General features: G+C 39.5%; 1 protein-coding gene across 7 annotated transcripts in view; it reads right to left on the bottom strand.

Annotated features, from left to right (window-relative positions):
* Nucleotides 1-17,907, bottom strand: part of PAS1 (FKBP-type peptidyl-prolyl cis-trans isomerase family protein) — a 73,031-nt gene that overhangs the window by 38,929 nt on the left and 16,195 nt on the right. For 4 of the 7 annotated variants that reach the window (XM_088968928.1, XM_088968931.1, XM_088968929.1 and 1 more), the window contains exons 8-10: nt 2,091-2,149; nt 1,868-1,952; nt 1,315-1,473 (exon numbers count right to left, since the gene is read on the bottom strand). In XM_088968928.1, coding sequence (XP_088825054.1) covers nt 1,315-1,473; nt 1,868-1,952; nt 2,091-2,149 — 303 coding nt within the window. Of the gene's footprint in view, nt 1-1,314; nt 1,474-1,867; nt 1,953-2,090; nt 2,150-13,694; nt 13,713-17,907 lie in introns of all 7 variants that reach the window. The other 3 variants (XM_088968926.1, XM_088968930.1, XM_088968927.1) reach the window with 1 other exon arrangement.

Here is a 17,907-nt window from a genome sequence, read left to right as displayed (position 1 = left end):
CCACAAAGTTATAATTAAAACTTCATTTATTTGTGTATAATATAGTACATGCTTTCATTTTGTTATATGCATGCTGCTTCATTAAGTATTTGTGATTGAACATAGTCGGCTAAGTGGAGAAGTTCTTAATTTTTTTTTCCAAATCAGTGGTATGCAGGGATGCAGTTTCTAGAAGCAAGGGGCTCATCACATAGTCAAGATTACACTCTTTCTTTAGAAACAAACACTTTAACTCCCTATCTTAGCCTATCCAGCCTAACTTCCTTTGCTATGTTTGCAGAGAAAATACACTAAGCTAAATGTTGAATATTATTCTTTTATTGCATATAGTAGTCTATATTAACTTATTTATAAGATTGCTTCTATGTCTTAAATTTAGAGCACATTGTTTGTACAAACTAATAGAGAGGCCAAAATGACTAGTCATCATCTCACCACATCGATAACAATAATGTATAAGTAGGAAAAAGCTTGAGTCTGGACTCCGGAGACAATGATTCATAACAGGCTCTAAAGGCCAATTACTATGCCATGTGTCCAACACTTGGATGATCAAGAGTTCAAGACCCACCATTCAATGGTTATAACCATGGACATTAGTTGGGGTAAAATTATCTAAAGATATGATACTAAATGTGTGATTTTTTTTCTGCAAATATCTAGATATCCAAGAGAAGTTAGAAATCATAAAAAGCTGTAAAAATCATGTGAAAGTATCATACAGTTAAGAGTCAAAAGATCATGCTATTTTTGGTAATATGCTTCAACGATAGGTCCTGATGTCCTTAATATCCAACACAAGGCAAGTCTTGGAGACCCAAAACAGAAACTATAGGTCCTGGGGACTCAGATCCAAGAAAGTCCAACATTTAGTAGTACAGTTTTATACTCGTCTAATATAATAAACTTCATTTTTAACCCAGAGAAGGAACCATTGCTTGGTGGAATTGTAAAATCTCAGGCTGATGAGCATGAGAACGCAGATTTGAATCTGATAGCAACTACTTTGTTGGGAAAAAAATGTCAGAAGTTAGGTCCGTATCAAGTCCACCCATGCCAAGACCCCAGATAGCTGGACACAACATTGGGTAATGGTCCTTATACAGCAGAGAGAGAACAGGCCAGTAAGCAATTATTGATATGTTTGCATAACAATTCAGTACAAAACTTGCATTATCTTTTTTATGGGTTTGCATGGAATACAAATGCAAGTGGAACTTTCTCTTTCAGACAACTTTGTCAGGTAGCAACATACTGTAGATACAACTAAACTAGTAGAACAAAATGGCAATTCATGAAAAACGCTAAGAGTACCTGAATAAAGTAAACTAACTCCACTTCAAATTCGACTTCTTCAAGGCCATCTACTTCCAGCATGAAAGAAGATTCAGTTAAGTATGGCTTTGTAACATATAAAATTGCCTTTTCTGCCCGAGCCATTGTTCCTATTCCCATCTCAAGACCTTTGGGTACCTAAGTTAAATTTAGGAAATATCAAACATCATACCAGGAAAAAAAAAGAAAACTAGTATTCTAGAGATTTAAGACATTTGAAATTGATAATTCTAAGGACTTGTAAAAAAATTGGTAGGCCAAAGTGTGTCAGCATTTCAGCCCATACAGAAAGTAAAAGCAGAAAACAGAAAAAAAAAAAAAAAGTAGATCAAGAAAAGAAAGGTTGAATAAATGAAAAGAATAATGGAACTACAATCTCTTTGTTTTTGGGAAATCACCAATGTCAATGAACTCAGCAAGAACAGAAAGAGTAAAATGCAGATTATACACCAGTAGTACTTCATTCTTATGGTTACGTGAAATATACCAACAACAGAAAAGATGCATAGGTATGCATTCATGGTTTACCAACCTCAGCTTTTCCAAAAGTGAATGAAAATGGTTCTCCTTCCATATATGAAAGAATCAATTTCCCGTCAAGTGTTTTTGCAGAAATCCTGGAAATAATTATTCAAAGCATAGAATCTCAAAAAAAAAAATATTAGAAAAAATCCTATAACAATTTTATTGCAGTGTGTATTTTCTAAGCAACCTAAAGCAGGAAGGAATAGGGGAAAGGCAGAGAAACAATGTACCGAGCTTTTACTTCGTAAGGTTCCCTTGGTGACTCCCAGCCCTGTCCTTCATTTATAACCTGTCAAAATAAATTTAAAAATGGTTCTTTTACAATGCATCACTGAGAAATAAAGATAAGGAAAAGAAAATAAATAAAAGTGACAAATACAAGTTACACCCCAGTCAAATGAACCAAAATAAATAAATAAAATAAATAAACAAGAATTAATACTTTAATTTTACATGTTCTTTTTTTTTTTTACATTTCATGAATGTTGAAAGGACCATTGTCTTATGTTGCTAAGGGCCATTACCCAATGTATGGGTGTAAATGGTATCCAAAAATCTGAATTCCAATTCAAGATTTGGCGTAATGGAATCGAATTCAGATAATTCAAATATTTTGATCACAAAAATTTGGATATAAAAAACATACTGATTAACTAATCAAGTTAAATTCAAACATGACTTGGTTTGACTCGTTAGATATCCAACCGGCTGATTTGTCATAATACAATATATTGTCATCATAAAAGCTGTCATCCTTCTCTGTTTCTTATGTTAATTTGCCATAATAACTGTTCATACTGAAACTTTTCCTATAATGATCCAATGGTTGGCCCTTATACCTTTTGGACAAAAGAGGGGTGGGTCTCTCTCCCTGTACTCTCCTTTTTCCTCCCTTGGTCAATGATCCCCCCCCCCTCCTTCCTATTTCATCATGCAGAGATACAATAGATACAGTAAATCAGTCTTCAATCTGTTATTTGAGTATGGTCCTAGATGGTTCTTATTTGTTTTTTATTGCCATTTTGTTATTTGCTTTTATCTTATAGGAAGCAGGGGCATAAATCATTGTATCCTGCTTTTTTAATTGCACATATAAATAGTAATGAGTGGGGAGGCAGGTCCAATATACTCTGCTTCCCTTTCTTTTTCTTTTCTATTCTCTCTCATTCTTCTCTTCTGCCTCCTCTTCTCTTTTATTTTTTGTCCAAACCTGGTCTGCTATCAACTATTTCAGCCAAGTTGGTATCAGAGCACGGTTTAGGACTGAACGGTGCTCTCATGTGGGCTTGATCCAGCTGCCTATATAGGACAATCTTAGGGATGGAAGTTCTAGTTTCTTGGAGGTTATTGGAGTTTGTAGCTGCTGCCCAAAGTTTCAGCTTTGGACATTGCCCAGTGACCAGGAAGAATCAGAGACAGCAGACCAGATTAAAGACTTGTGGTTGAAACTTAGGTTGGAGGTGGCGCTTAAGGCTTTTTGACTAATTATTATCCTCTCTTAGAGATAGACAGCAGAAGAAAGTGTTTGAAAGCCTCTGGAGGGAGCACTTCACTTTTCTCTGCTTTCTCCAGTGCTGTCACTAAATGTTAATCAATTCAGTCTTTTCTAGGCTAGACCTTTCTTTGAGTATCTAAGAAGTTGGGGGCTGTTACATCTCTGTTAGTTGGTGCACTGCTCCTGGGGAAGACAGTTCCACCTGAGGAAGAAGAGAATTGGACCCTTATTGAAGTTTGGCAGTTGTGTACAGCATGGAAGCTACTGGAAATGAGTCTAAGTCTCATGGAGAAAGCTTTATGGGCTGTTAGTGTGGTAGATGGTAATCCTTTTCAGATTACTATGGTCAAATTTGATGGATCAAACTATTTAGAGTGAGCTCAGTCGGCCATGATGGCCATTGGAGGAAGGGGAAAATCAGGGTAATTGACTGGTGATAGTATGAAACCAGCCAAAGGAGATCCCTCACATGCCAAATGGGTTCAGGAGAATTACTTAGTGATGACTGGGTTGTGTAATTCCACGCAGCCTCACTCATATTAGCAGTAATTACCTTTTTGGTAAACAGCTAAGGGAATTACTAGCCGCCGTACAAGGGATTCTTTTATAAAACCAGATGGGGGTGGAGCATTTGATTATTCAAGGGGACTACAAGGTAGTGGTGGGCTGGCTGAATAACCCCCAGAATGCTGACTGGTGCTCCAAAAATGAAATCAAGAAGTTCAAATGTTTTTGAAGTCTTTGAGGGTTAAACACAACATTTAACAATGTTTGTATTGATTAAATCATAACAAATAAGAAAAATAATAAAAAGAAATTAGTATATAAGCGCACAAAATGAATATTTTAGTTTAATAATCTTTTTTATAATTTTAATCTCAAAAAATTAAGATATAAAAATATTTTATAACACAATGTACAAAACTGCTTGGCGATTAGGTGAGGCAAGGCTCCAAGATCACCTAGGCGATGCCTTAATAAAACTATGCCAAGATGAATACTATCATAGTGTTATTGCCCCTTGCCGCTAACTTCTCATGGTCATTATTTCAAATGGACATCAAGAATGCTTTTCTTAATGGTGACCTGCAGGAGGTTTATATGGAGTTGCCACCTAGATTTTATGATACAAATACAGGAAATGTCTGCAAGTTGAAGAAAACCTTATATGGTCTAAAACAATCTCTCAAGGCATGGTTTGATAGATTTAGACTTACCTTGGACAGATTTGGTTATGTATAGGCCTTGTCAAATCACACTCTATCTATTAAGAATGAGTATTCTTTGACTCTCCTTGTTGTATACGTAGATGGCATTGTAGTGATAGGCAACAATACTGGCGAGACTGATTCCCTTAAGGAGCTCCTCAATAAGGAGTTTGAGGTGAAAGATTTGAGTGAATTGTGGTATTTTCTGGGAATTGAGGTGGCTCAATCCAAGCATGGCATTTTTATTTCCCAAAGAAAGTACGTCCTTGATCTCCTAGAGGAAACTAGAAAACTTGGAGTTAAAACTACAGATACACCAATTGAGTTAAATCAAAAAATTAGTGTGGTGAGCTTCTTGAAGAGAAGACCATGTATCAATGCCTTGTTAGAAAATTCTCTATCTTTGCGCCTTGATATTTCCTACACAGTCAATGTTGTTAGTCAATACATGCATTCTCCCCGAACCACCCACCTTCTTGCAGAAAAGAGAATTATTGCCTACTTGAAGAGATGTCCAAGCCAAGATATACTGTTTAAGGACAACGGTCATATTAAAATAGAAGTGTACACTGATGCTGATTGGGCCAGATGTGTTCATGATAGAAGATCCACTTGAAGGTATTATGCTTTTGTTGGTGGGAACCTTGTATCTTGGAGGAGTAAGAAATAGAACGTTGTTGCTCGTTCCAATGCTGAAGTAGAGTATAGGTCTATGGCTCATGAAGTGGCTGAGGTGTTATGGTTGTGATCCCTTCTTGAAGAGTTAAGTGTTGAGTATAAAAAGCCCTTGATGTTGTATTGTGAAAACCAGGCTGCCATTAACATTGCCCACAACCCAATACAGTAGGATAGAACAAAACATATTGAAGTGGCTCAACATTTTATTAGGGAGAGAGTTGCCACTCAGGAAGTGTGTTTACCATATACTACCTCTGACATGTAGCTAGCTGATCTCTTCACCAAAGCAATCACTAAAGTCAATCTGGAAACAGATTTACACTAGTTGGGAATGCACAATATCTATTCCCAACTAGTGGGGGGAGTGTATAAATACAATAGATACAGTAGATCAGTCTTAAATCTGTTATTTGAGTGTGGTCCCATGTGGTTCTTATTTGTTCTTTATTGTTGTTTTGTTATTTTCTTTTATCTTATAGGCGGCAGGGGTATAACAGTCATTGTGTCTTACTTTTTTAATTGATCATATAAATAGTAATGAGTGGGGCGGCAGATCCAATATACACTGCTTCCCTTTCTCTCTTTTTCTTCTATGTTCTTTCTCATTCTTCTCTTCTCTTTTATTTTTTTTCCTTGCTGTTTTCTTTGTCTAAACCCGGTTTGCTATCAACTATTTCAGCCAAGTCATTTTTCTTTTAAGAGTAAGTGAAAACTCATTTAATCAAAAACGAGAGTTACAATCCAATAGGTGACAAGATAGCACCTCACTAAAAACATCAAAACAAACACTAATTATGAACAAAAACTGATCCAAATTACCACAACTGAATTTCAAGAACATTCCAAAAATCCCCCCCCCATCTCTGATTTACTGATCAAAATCTGGTAGCACCCAAACCCAATCCGCTACTAGTTTCCCAACCAGAGTCACTAGTGTTTCAGTGTTTTATGATTTGTCTTTAATAAGTCTTCTGTTTCTTTCATTCCATAGGAACCCAGCATACTGCAAAGGGAATGCAGCTCCAAACTAACCCTGCTTTCCGGCTCCCTCTAAAGCTTGGCCAGGAAGAAAAAATTTCTGCTGTTGAACTTGGCTGAAATACTCTTTCTCCAAAAAACGAGTAGAATCTCCAGATAATATTTGCAATCTTGCAAGTGTAGAACAGGTGGGAAACAGTTTCTTCATCTGAACATCATAATACACATATTTTCCATGCAAGATTCCTCTACCTTTTAGATGGTCAGCAGTTAGTATGCTGTCCAAAGCAACTAAGTGTAAGCTTCCACTCTAGGTGGAACAAAATTCCCCATACCCCCTCCACTTGATCTGAGCTCAGCTGATCCTTCACAAGCGCCAAGTAGAAAGACTTCACAGAAAACACCCCATTCCAACACTCTTTACACATAAAATCCCTCAAAGAGGGTGAGACTTCAATTTTCTGAAGCTTTTCCAACAACTGAACACATTCTTCTATCTCCTGGTCCAGCAAAGGTCTTCTAAACTTGGGGCACCAAACAACCTGATCTCCCCTCAGTTCAAAGCATTAGTGAACATTGACTTGATGCTCAGTCAACTTGTAAAGCTTCGGGCACACCTCACAAAGCTTCCCTGCTTCACACCACTCGTCCTCCCAAAATCTTATCCTTGACCCATCATCCACCTTAAAGCTGACTGAAGCTTTAAATGCTTGATGGAACTGCATTATTCCTTTCCATTGATCCCAAGTCATGACATTTGTTCTCGCTAGATGTCACATCTTTTGTGGCTTTCATCTCCCTATTGATCCCAACGTGTCTTCCATCCTTGGTGATGCCACAAAGTGAGATAGCAAAGGACTAAGTTTTCTCTCCCTTTCTCTAACCCACTTCAAATCTTGCTTGCGCATCTGAGAGCTTCATTAACGTTAGCATGCTCTAAACCTTTCACAAGAGAAGCATAAAGTTTGTGTCTAGTGAGAGAAGTGAAGAATCTCTTGATGACATAGAGGTAAGTTTTAGTCTGATTTGAATCCCAAACCCTAGACTTTATCATAGTTTTCCGAATTCGAATTGAATTCAATATTCGATGGTTAAGACAAACTCGAATTTGGTTTATCGTTTTAAAGCTCCACCGAATATCAAATCAAATTTGAATAGCCATGTGTTTATTCAGAATCAAATTTGAATGTAGTCATATTCAATTCGAATTTGCTCAGTTTACACCCCCTATGGATATGCACCTAAATCATTGGCAATTTTTACATTGTGGCCACTTGCAGACTACATTCTCACTTGGCACGCTTTTCAGCCCTACATTTTTTAATGAATTCAGCACTAGGCCTTGAAGATGATAAATATAATTTTACATTTCATGAATGTAAATATAATTTAAAGATGATAAATTTTGTATTGAATGAAAAGTTGATCAGTGCAAACTTTTGAGGGGTGAAGAAGGAGATGAGAGAAAAGAGACGAGTTGGAGAGAATCATAAGTGGGCCTGGCAATCGCCCACTTTATTATTATAATAGAATGACTTAATAATAGGTAAAATAACATAAATACCCCTGCAGCTAATACTTAACAGAATTACAACACTTCCCTTGAAGTTGGATCATAAATGTCAATCATTCCCAACATGTTAAATAATTCATTATAGCATAGGGTATTCATAGCTTTTGTAAACACATTAGCAAGTTTCTCCTTGATGCTAACAGCTGTCAAGTGTAGGAAGAAGAAGAAGAAGAAGGGTTACGGGAGAGAATAGGGTGCTACTGTTCACACCCAAAATATTTCATTATATACAGTAGCCAATCAAGACTACAATTAGTCTTGAATTTAAAAAGAAACAGATGCAAAATTTGAAGAGAAGAGAGGAGAAGAAGAGAAGAAGTAGACGAAGAGAATTTCAGAAAAAAGAAAGGGGGAGGGTAATAACATCTGCCGACAAGAGAGGACCTCTCCCTCGGTGACCATTGAGGGTTATACCTGATGGGCTAATCTTGCATCTGCACACAGTCCTTGGGCCTTCACAAGATGGCTGGACCCAAGGACTATTTAGTGTAAAAGTTGGGCCCTTTGAGAGCCCATACTGATGGACTCAGGGGCTCACTGTGTTCTGCAGTGAATTCGGCCAGGCCTTGTAACAAAGGCTGGGCTGAATTCATGTGGCTGATGTGTAGATCAATGCTAGGGTCCCACGCCATACAAAGAGAGCCAAACTAGCCAGCATTTAAGGGCAAAGTGAGCAGTGTGACTTAATGGACCTAAGGCCCATTTCGAACTAGGCTTAAGTGTTTTAATTAAATGGGCGAAATTGAGATTATGATCTGATTAGGATTAACAGTTGGATAAGATAAGTCTTATCCACTTGAGAGTCCATATCCAAATATTAGATTTGGATCAAGAAACTCATTCTTAATTGGATTAGGAAGTTGATCCAAAGAAGGTTATAAATAGGGGGCGAATTCTACAGAAAGAAATATTTTCTGCAATCCTGTTCTCCCTCTGCTCTTGCCGCCCTACCCAGTTCGATCTCCACCTCTTTGAGTGATCAAGAACTGTTATTAGGAAGTTGATCCAAAGAAGGTTATAAATAGGGGGCGAATTCTACAGAAAGAAATCTTTTCTGCAATCCTGTTCTCCCTCTGCTCTTGCTGCCCTACCTAGTTCGATCTCCACCTCTTTGAGTGATCAAGAATTGTTCTTGATATTGTTTCTTGGTGAAGAAACAATCTAAAGTCGTGCTCACACAGCCCTACACGATTCTTGGTGAAGAATCACAGGTTCTTGTTGAAGAACCCTTCTTGCTGATCCTACCTCAGCATTCGCTGTGTCATCTTCAGTGGAGGCAGATTTGGTAACCTCTTTGGGTGTAAACACCTACCTTGGGAGTTACTGCTATACCGTATCAGGTATATCCCTACTTATTTCCTTTTGGTTTCAGATTTGTCCGATTTGTTTCAAGAACGAACCTTGAAAAATGCAATTTTTCTAAATTAGGGAATAGGATTCCTAGATGGGAGAAAGAAATTTTTGAAATTTCGCCCAACCACCCTGCATTTTTTTTTATCAATAACACTTTCATTAACTCAGCAAAAGAAGATTTACAATAGAAAGGCAAACACGCTAATCTTCCAAGAGCAACAAAGAACCTCAAGAAAAGAAAAGAAAAGAAAGAAAGCACACTATAGTTACAGCTTAGCCCAAAAAAGTGAATCCCTTTCTGCCCCTTGTTTAGCTAAACCATCAGCTAGGGAATTAGCCGATCTTTTAACCCAAAGTATCTTAACTTCCATCTCCCGCACCAGCCACTTGAATTTCCTCCTCCCATTATTGTACTTCCATAAGTCATTGTGATCTTTAATCAGCCACCCTATCACCACCTCTAAATCCCCTTCAATTAAGAGTTTCCTGATGTTCAACTCCTTAGCTTTCTGTACTCCTTCCGTAACTGCAAAGATCTCAACTCTAAGGGACTCACCCATTCCAATTGGGCCTGAGAACATAGCAGAAATAACCCCATTTTCATCCCTAAAAACACCCCCAATCCCCAATTGTCCCGGATTTCCCCTACTACACCCATCAAAGTTTAGTTTCATGAATCCACTAGGTGGAGGGTCCAAGCCACACTCATTACTGACTTAGTTTGTGTGCAATTTGCAATTTCATCCCACTTCCTCAACATGTCATCCACAGTGTAATCTGTGAAAAGCTCCAAAGATTTCAGCCACTGTACCGCCCTAATATGAATGATAGCCCTCAAATCTGCTACTCCTCTCTGAGCTTCTGAGAATATCCTGGAGTTTCTTTCTTCCCAAAGTGTCCAACATACTGCAGCCCTTAGTCCTCTCCACATTGTCCTTCCCCTTTTTATCCACCACCTGAAAAAAGAAGGGGCAAAAAGGCCTTGCAAGTCTGATGGGGTATTCCAACTACATCCAAATAGGGACAAAGCCCATTCCCAAATTGACCTCGCAAAATGGCAAGACCAGTAGGTGAAAACCAGTCTCCCCATCCGCTTTACAAAAAACACACCACTGAGGTGACAAACAAGTATTGGGTCTCTTCTTTTGGAGTAGATCACCAGTGTTGATTCTTTCCAGATAGGCTTCCCAACAAAAACTACCAACCCTAGGAGGTATTGCTCTGCACCAAACCTCATCAACAAGAAAATGAGGGAAGGTAGGACTGGTGGACTGACTTAAGACTTTGAAGAAAGAAGCACAAGAAAAAATGCCGTCGGGAGGTGTCCAAATTCTAGAATCCGCCCTAGTGGGGTCTAAGACAACGTTATCAAGAATTGCAATAAGGCTCAAAATATTGTCAAAGTCTAAGTCCCTCAAATCCCTTGTTAGACCCAAGTTTCACCCAATCCCAGAAGTGGAAGAGGACAGGGTGGTAAAAGACGAGATTGGTTCATTTTTCATATCAGAAAGAGCAAACAAAGAAGGAAACCGATCCTTTAGAGGGGCACTCCCCACCTAGGTTTATTCCCAGAATTTTATGGAGTTACCGGAATTCAAATCATACCTGATATTAGGAGAGAAAACTGGTAGCAGGTCATGAATGGCTTTCCAAGGAGAATTGCTTGTGGTCCTAACTCTGATTCCAGCGTCCCATCCATTATGCTCCAGCTCATGAATACTTGCCACTATTCTAGCCCATAGCTTCTCCTTCTCCAAGGGGAATCTCCACAACCACTTTCCCAACAGAGTCATATTTCTTCTCCTAATATTCCCAAGCCCCAAACCACCACAAGTCTTACTCCTACAAACTATCTCCCAACTAACTCTATGATCCCTCTTTTCCTCTCCCGGTTCCCACAGGAAATCTCTCATTAACTTCTCCAATCTATTAGCAACCTTCACTAGGATTTTAAACACCGACAGGAAAAAGATAGGTAAATTAGCAAGCGTGGCCTTAATAAGAGTAATTCTCCCAGCCACCCTGCATGGTTCATCCATCCATATGATGGATCTCCCATCCCTTCAGGTAGACCTTCTATCATCAACACTCACAACCCAATCAACATCTGTGTAAACCTCTATCTTCATGTGATCATTATTCTTGAATAATATACCTCTACCTGGACACCTCTTCAAATATGCTAATATCCTCTCAACTGCAAGTAGGTGAGTAGTTCTAGGAGAGTGCATATACTAACTGACAACACTGACTATATAACTGATGTCCGGTCATATGAGACAAAGATAGAGGAGTTTTTCAACTAACCGTTGGAACATAGCTTTATCTTCAAGTGGCTCTCCACCCTCTACACTAATCTTGTGATTTTATTCAATAGGTGTGTCTACGGGCTTAACACCCAACTTTCTAGTTTCTTCCAATAGATCTAGAACATACCTTCTTTGAGAAACAAAAATCCCATGTTTAGATCTAGTTACCTCAATACCCAAGAAGTATCGTAGCTCTCCCATATCTTTCACCTCAAACTCTTGATGAAGGAATTGTTTAAGAGACGCAATCTCATTGTTATCATTCCCTATCACTACAATATCATCCACATATATAGCAAGCAAGGTCAAGGAAGAGTCCACTCTCTTAATGAACAATGTATGGTCTAACTAGGCCTGTAATATAGCCGAATTTTTCAATGGCTTATTTGAATCTATCAAACCAAGCTCTAGGGGACTGTTTTAATCCATACAAGGCTTTATTCAACCGGCAAACCTACTTTCCTGTTTCTGCATCATAAAATCCAGGAGGCAACTGCATGTAGACTTCTTCCTACAAGTCTCCATTGAGGAAGGCATTTTTAACATCCATCTAGAATAAGAGCCAAGAGTAACTGGCAGCAAGGGATAATAAAACTCTAATAGTGGTCATCTTTGCTACTGGAGCAAAAGTCTCCAAGTAGCCTATACCTTAAGTCTGAATAAACCCTTTTACAACTAACCGGGCCTTATACCTTTCAATTGAACCATCAGCATTATGTTTCATAGTAAACACCCATCTACATCCAACTGGTTTCTTCCCTTTAGGCTAGTCAACTAGCTCCCAAATATTATTCCTCAAAAGAGCATCCATTTCAACCTTCATTGCATCTTTCCACTTAGGAACTGACAAGGCTTCCTACACTGTTCTGGGGATAGGAATATCAGCAATGGATGTGAGAAAGAACCTGTAAGAGGGGGGCAGGTGATCATAGGACAAGAACTGAGAAATGCAGTGGGTTGTGGATGTGGTGCAACGTCGTTTGCCTTTACGGACTGCAATGGGGAGGTCAAGGTCATCCAAAGGAGGTAAGGGCTCAACAGTGGAAGGTATCTCAATGGAACCTAGATCTGGATCAGTAGAAGGAACTAGGGCTGGCCTGGACTGCTGATGATCGAAATCAACCTACCTTCACCGCCTGTGATACTCTCAAATCCCGGCACCTCTAACAACCCTCCCCATTACATACACCATCACTCAATGGAACAGATAAAGGAACTTCTGATGAGTTAACCCCACACTCACTACTCTCCCCCTGAGGAGAAACCCTAGGATAATAGGGTACATCCTCAAAGAAGGTAACATCCATAGAGACAAATCTCCTCCCAGAAGTGGGTTCATAGTAGCAATATCCATTTTGAGTTTGTGCATAACCAAGAAAAATACATTTGGAGGCCTTATAATCAAATTTGGAACAATGAGGTCCAAGAATCTGAACAAAGCAAGTACAACCAAAGGTTTTAAGGGGAGCAGTAAACAATTCTTTATCAGGATATAGAAGGGTAAATGGTGGTTTCATGTCAAGAACCCGTGAAGGAACTCGATTGATGACATACACTACTGCAAGAATAGCATCTCCCCAGAAACGAAAAGGCACATTAGAGTTAAACATGATGCTTCTGCCCACCTCCAATATGTGCATATTCTTCCTCTTAGCAACCCCATTCTGCCGTGATGTATGAGGACAAGTACTCTAGTGGATAATCCCATGATCAAGCAAATAAGAGGTTAATGGGTTGGCAAAGTATTCTTTCGTATTATCAAACCTGAAGATTTTGATTTTGACCCCAAATTGGGTTAAAATCATTTGATGAAAGATCTAGGTCAAAGAAGGAACCTCATCTCAAGAACGCATAAGATAAACCCAAGAAAAACAGGTATAGTCATCAACAAATAACAAGAAATATTTGTATCCCCCCATAGTAGTGATGTGATAAGGACCCCAAGCATTGGTATGCACAATATCAAAAGGATTTCTTTTATTACTTAATGAAAAAGATGTTCTACAATGCTTTGCAAGCTCACAACTCTCACATCTCAAACTGGACATTTGAACAGACTCAAATAAATTATGAAACAAACTCTTCAAAGACCGAAAAGATAAATGACCCAACCGATTATGCCAAAGCATAACCTGACTAACAGACTAAGAAACAAAAGACTTCTTATCTTCACTATCTTCCAAATGAGAACTCTCTCCAAGTAGATAGATCTCATTCGTTTCACGACCAGTCCCAATCACCTTCATTGTCTCCAAGTTCTGAAAAACACATCGGTCAGGAAAAAAAGTTACTAAACAATTCTGGTATTTTGTAATACTACTGACTGAAAGCAAGTTAGTATTAAGCTTAGGAACATGCAAAACTGAAGATAAGTGATAGGCAGTGAATAGTGATGACAAGCCAATCATATGGTCAGATGCACCTAAGTCTATTACCCAACTGTTAAAGTGAGCCGAATAGGGGTAGTTTAGTCATCTTATGTGTGTTAAGTAGTTTGCTTATGTGGCAGTTTTATTATAGTACTCTGGCCCACACTTAAGTATGGGCAATTTAGTCTTTGTAAAAGATTATTAGATTCTAATAAAGATTAAGGGAGTCGACTGGATGGGGTGTCCATCAGATTTCGACAGACCCTTATTTCCTTCTTCTTCTTCCTCTTCTTCTTCCTTCACTTCCTGGTTCGGGTTACTGTAGCAGCATTTGAAACATGGTATCAGAGCCATGTTCCTGACCTACTTCAGTTGGTAAAGCACCTCAATAGTGTTCGTGGCTCTCCTTCCCTGCGTTTCTGGTCAATCAATGGAGAAAACTAGTTCGCCCTAGGTCTAAAATCTCACAGCTTGTCTCTCTTTGCTGCGCATATTCCTCTTCATCAAGAAAAGTGACTTCAACAGTGAATGGTTGGTTGAGACTCTCAAAGGAAGGTCGGTTATCTCTTCTTCTTGTGTTGCTGGTATTTCTGGGTAGAAACCCTTCAAGAGGCTGTTAGTACTGGTCATAACCTAGAGAACTAGTTCACTGTTGCCCTAGAACGGGTTGTGTGTACAGTAGTAGAATGGTGTAGGGGCTACTGTAAGTTGTTTAGTGGTGTTAGGGCTGTTGTAAGTGGCCGAGTGGTGTAAGGTGTAATGTTGTGACCTAGCCGAACTTTTGTGGCTGTGTTGTGCCCTCTTAAAAGTGTTAAACTAGTCTGAACTGGGTATAACAGGTTTGACTATGTTGTGGTGGTGGTGTGGCACAATCCTTATTGAGTGGTTGTAAGAGGGCTTACATGTGATTACTAAAGTGTTAAACCGATTCTTATGTGGTTCGTGGTGTTGTGAAATCAGTAGTAGTGTGAGTAAGAACAAGGCGTGTGTATCCATTGTTGTGTTTAGGGGTTGCTATAAGTGCTGGAACATCAATTTCTGGATAACAGTAGTCAGCTTGTTGCTGAGAATTCAGGTTAGAGGCAACTGTGAAAGGTACCATGGCAGCAATAGGAGATGGGTGTAATGATTAGAAACGTAGTGTGGTGGTTTCCCCTGACTACCTAGCTGTACAGATGACCTCAATTAAACTGAATGGGGAGAACTATGTTCCATGGGCTAATTCTGTGGAAGTTTTCCTCAAGGCAAAGAGGAAAGTGAAGCACATAAAAGATGAGAAACCAGCGGCTGACTCCCCAGGGTTTGATGATTGGGAACAAGAAGATGCTCAAATCATGACTTGGCTATGGAACAGTATGGAACCAAAAATTAGTGCCAACTTCATGTTTCTTGATACGGCTAAGGACATATGGGAACATGCTAAGAAGTTGTATTCTGGACAAGATAATACAACGAGAGTATATTAACTTTATCAGGAGTACTTTGATTTGCAACAAAGAAACAAAACACTAGAAGAGTACTATGCCAGCATGAAGAATATAAGGAATGAACTCAATGTCTATCATCCCCTCACTCCAGATATTAAAGTTCAGCAACAACAAAGGGAACAACTAGATGTTACAAGATTTTTTGTTGGGCTGAAACCGGAGTATGAACCAGTTAGAGCCCAAATATTAGGGATTTCCACCCTTCCTACACTTGAGGAAGTATTCTCACGACTTCGCAGAATCTCTTTGGGACAGGCAGAGAATCCTACACAATCTGATAGATCAGCACTTGTGACAGCTAGAGGAGGTGGACACAGTACAAGAGGGGGAGGACATGCCTCCCGGGGTGGCCATGGCAGTTCCATGATTGGTCGGGGTGGTCGTGACTCTGGGGGAGGTCGTGACAGAGGGAAGAATAACTCTGCAAGGAAGTGTATTCATTGTGGTAGGGAATGACACACAGTGAATTTCTGTTATGACCTACATGGCCCTCCCTCCAAATGGGCTAATCATGCTATAGCAGGTGAAGTTGACATCAATGACAGTAAACAAGTAGACCGAACTCCTTTCACATTTACATCTACTTTTGGGAGGGAGATGGTGAGTGTACCAGGTGATGAGTATGAACGGTTCCTTCAAACTACTTCACAGCATACCACTACCACACTTGCCCACTCAGGTATTGCTTGCATGTCATCTAAAACCTCTCCCTGGATTATTGACTCTGGAGCCTCAGTTCATATGACCGGGACTCCAAGTGTGTTCTCTTCTCTTTCTGAAACCTCCACATCACAAAATGTTACTCTTGCCAATGGGTCCTCATCTCCCATCTGTGGTGTTGGTAATGTTGACATGGCTTCTATGCCCTTATCATCTGTTTTATATGTACCTAAGTTTCCATTCAATCTTATGTTTGTTAGTAAAATAACCAAAGCTCTTAACTGTTCTGTTACCTTCTTTCCTTGCACTTGTGTTTTTCAGGATCTCAAGACGGGGAAGAAGATTGGTGGGGGGCATGAAGCTGGTGGATTGTATTATCTTGATGGTGGTGGATCTTCAATTGCTCTTCAGACTTCACTTACTCCTCTACAATGGCATTGCCGACTAGGACATCCATCTCTCAAGGCCCTCAAAATATTGGTTCCGTCATTGAGTCATTTGTCAATTTTGCAATGTGAGTCGTGTTAGTTTGGGAAACATCGTCGTGTGTCCTTCAATCCAAGAGTTGAGAGTCGTATGTTGAGTCATTTTTCTTTGGTTTTAGATGTTTGGGGTCCAATCAAAATAGAGTCTTATAATGGGTACAAGTATTTTGTCTCCTTTATTGATGATTGTTCAAGAATGATATGGATTTACTTAATGAAAAAAAGAAGTGAATTCTTTGCCATTTTTCAAAAATTCCATGCTGAAATACGCACAAAACTTGGTGTTCCAATCAAAGTTCTTCGTTCAGATAATGGTCGGGAATACTTTCTTACTTCATTTCAACAATTTAAAATAGCGTGGCATTATTCATCAGACCTCATGTGCATTCACCCCTCAACAAAATGGGGTAGCTGAACGGAAGAATCGTCAGCTCCTTGAAACTGCTCGGTCTATTCTTCACCACATGACTGTTCCTAAACGGTTTTGGAGTGATGTTGTACTCACTGCATGTTTTCTCATTAATCGGATGCCCCCTTTCATTCTTCATGGTCGATCCCCCTTCTCTATCTTGTTTCCCACTTTATCTCCATTTCCATTAACTCCTTGTGTCTTTGGTTGTGTGTGCTTTGTCCACAATCTAAGTCCTGGAATAGACAAGCTAGATGCACGCTCAATTAAATGTGTCTTCCTTGGCTACTCTCGGACTCAAAAAGGGTACAAATGTTATAATCCCATTACCCGAAAATGCTATGTCTGCCCTGATGTCACCTTTTTTGAGTTTCTACCCTTCTTCTCGAGTTCTGAAGCTCCCTTGTCTCCACCCTTACTTCCTATTCCTCTTCCTGTCAGTGATCCTGTTCCAGATGCTGTTGTTGGAGCCGACTCATCACCTCATCTAGTGCCGATCACCACCGGACGACCACCAATCCGACAAGTGTATACACGTCAAACGACACCGGCCCCTCCTCTAGCTTCTACCTCATCTGTGGATCCTCTCATGGCTCCTATTGCTGAACCTTCAGACCTTAACCTACCCATTGCCTTACGGAAAGGTAAACGCAGTTCTACCCTCCATCCCATTTCCAATTTTGATTCTTTATCTCGTCTTTCTACCTCACATCGCCACTTTGTTTCATTTTTGTCCTCTATTTTCATACCTAATAATGTTCAAGAAGCTCTTAGTTCACCTGGGTGGCAGCGGGCAATGGAGGAGGAACTTTCTGCTCTTCAACATACTCAAACGTGGAAACTTACAACTCTCCCACCCGGTAAGCATGTTGTGGGCTGTAAATGGGTGTATACTATAAAAAACTTGCCAAATGGTAGTGTAGAGCGTCTGAAGGCCAGACTTGTTGCTAAAGGTTACTCACAGTTGTATGGAGTGGACTACATGGAGACATTCTCGCCGGTGGCTAAGATTGGTTCTGTTTGTGTACTAATTTCCCTGACAA

This window comes from Nelumbo lutea, chromosome 2, assembly GCF_056320005.1.
Source record: "Nelumbo lutea isolate HS-2025 chromosome 2, American lotus-T2T, whole genome shotgun sequence".
In the NCBI taxonomy this organism is placed as follows: Eukaryota; Viridiplantae; Streptophyta; class Magnoliopsida; order Proteales; family Nelumbonaceae; genus Nelumbo; species Nelumbo lutea.
The sequence above is the reverse complement of the archived record's forward strand: the minus strand, read 5'-3'. Positions and strand labels throughout refer to the sequence as shown.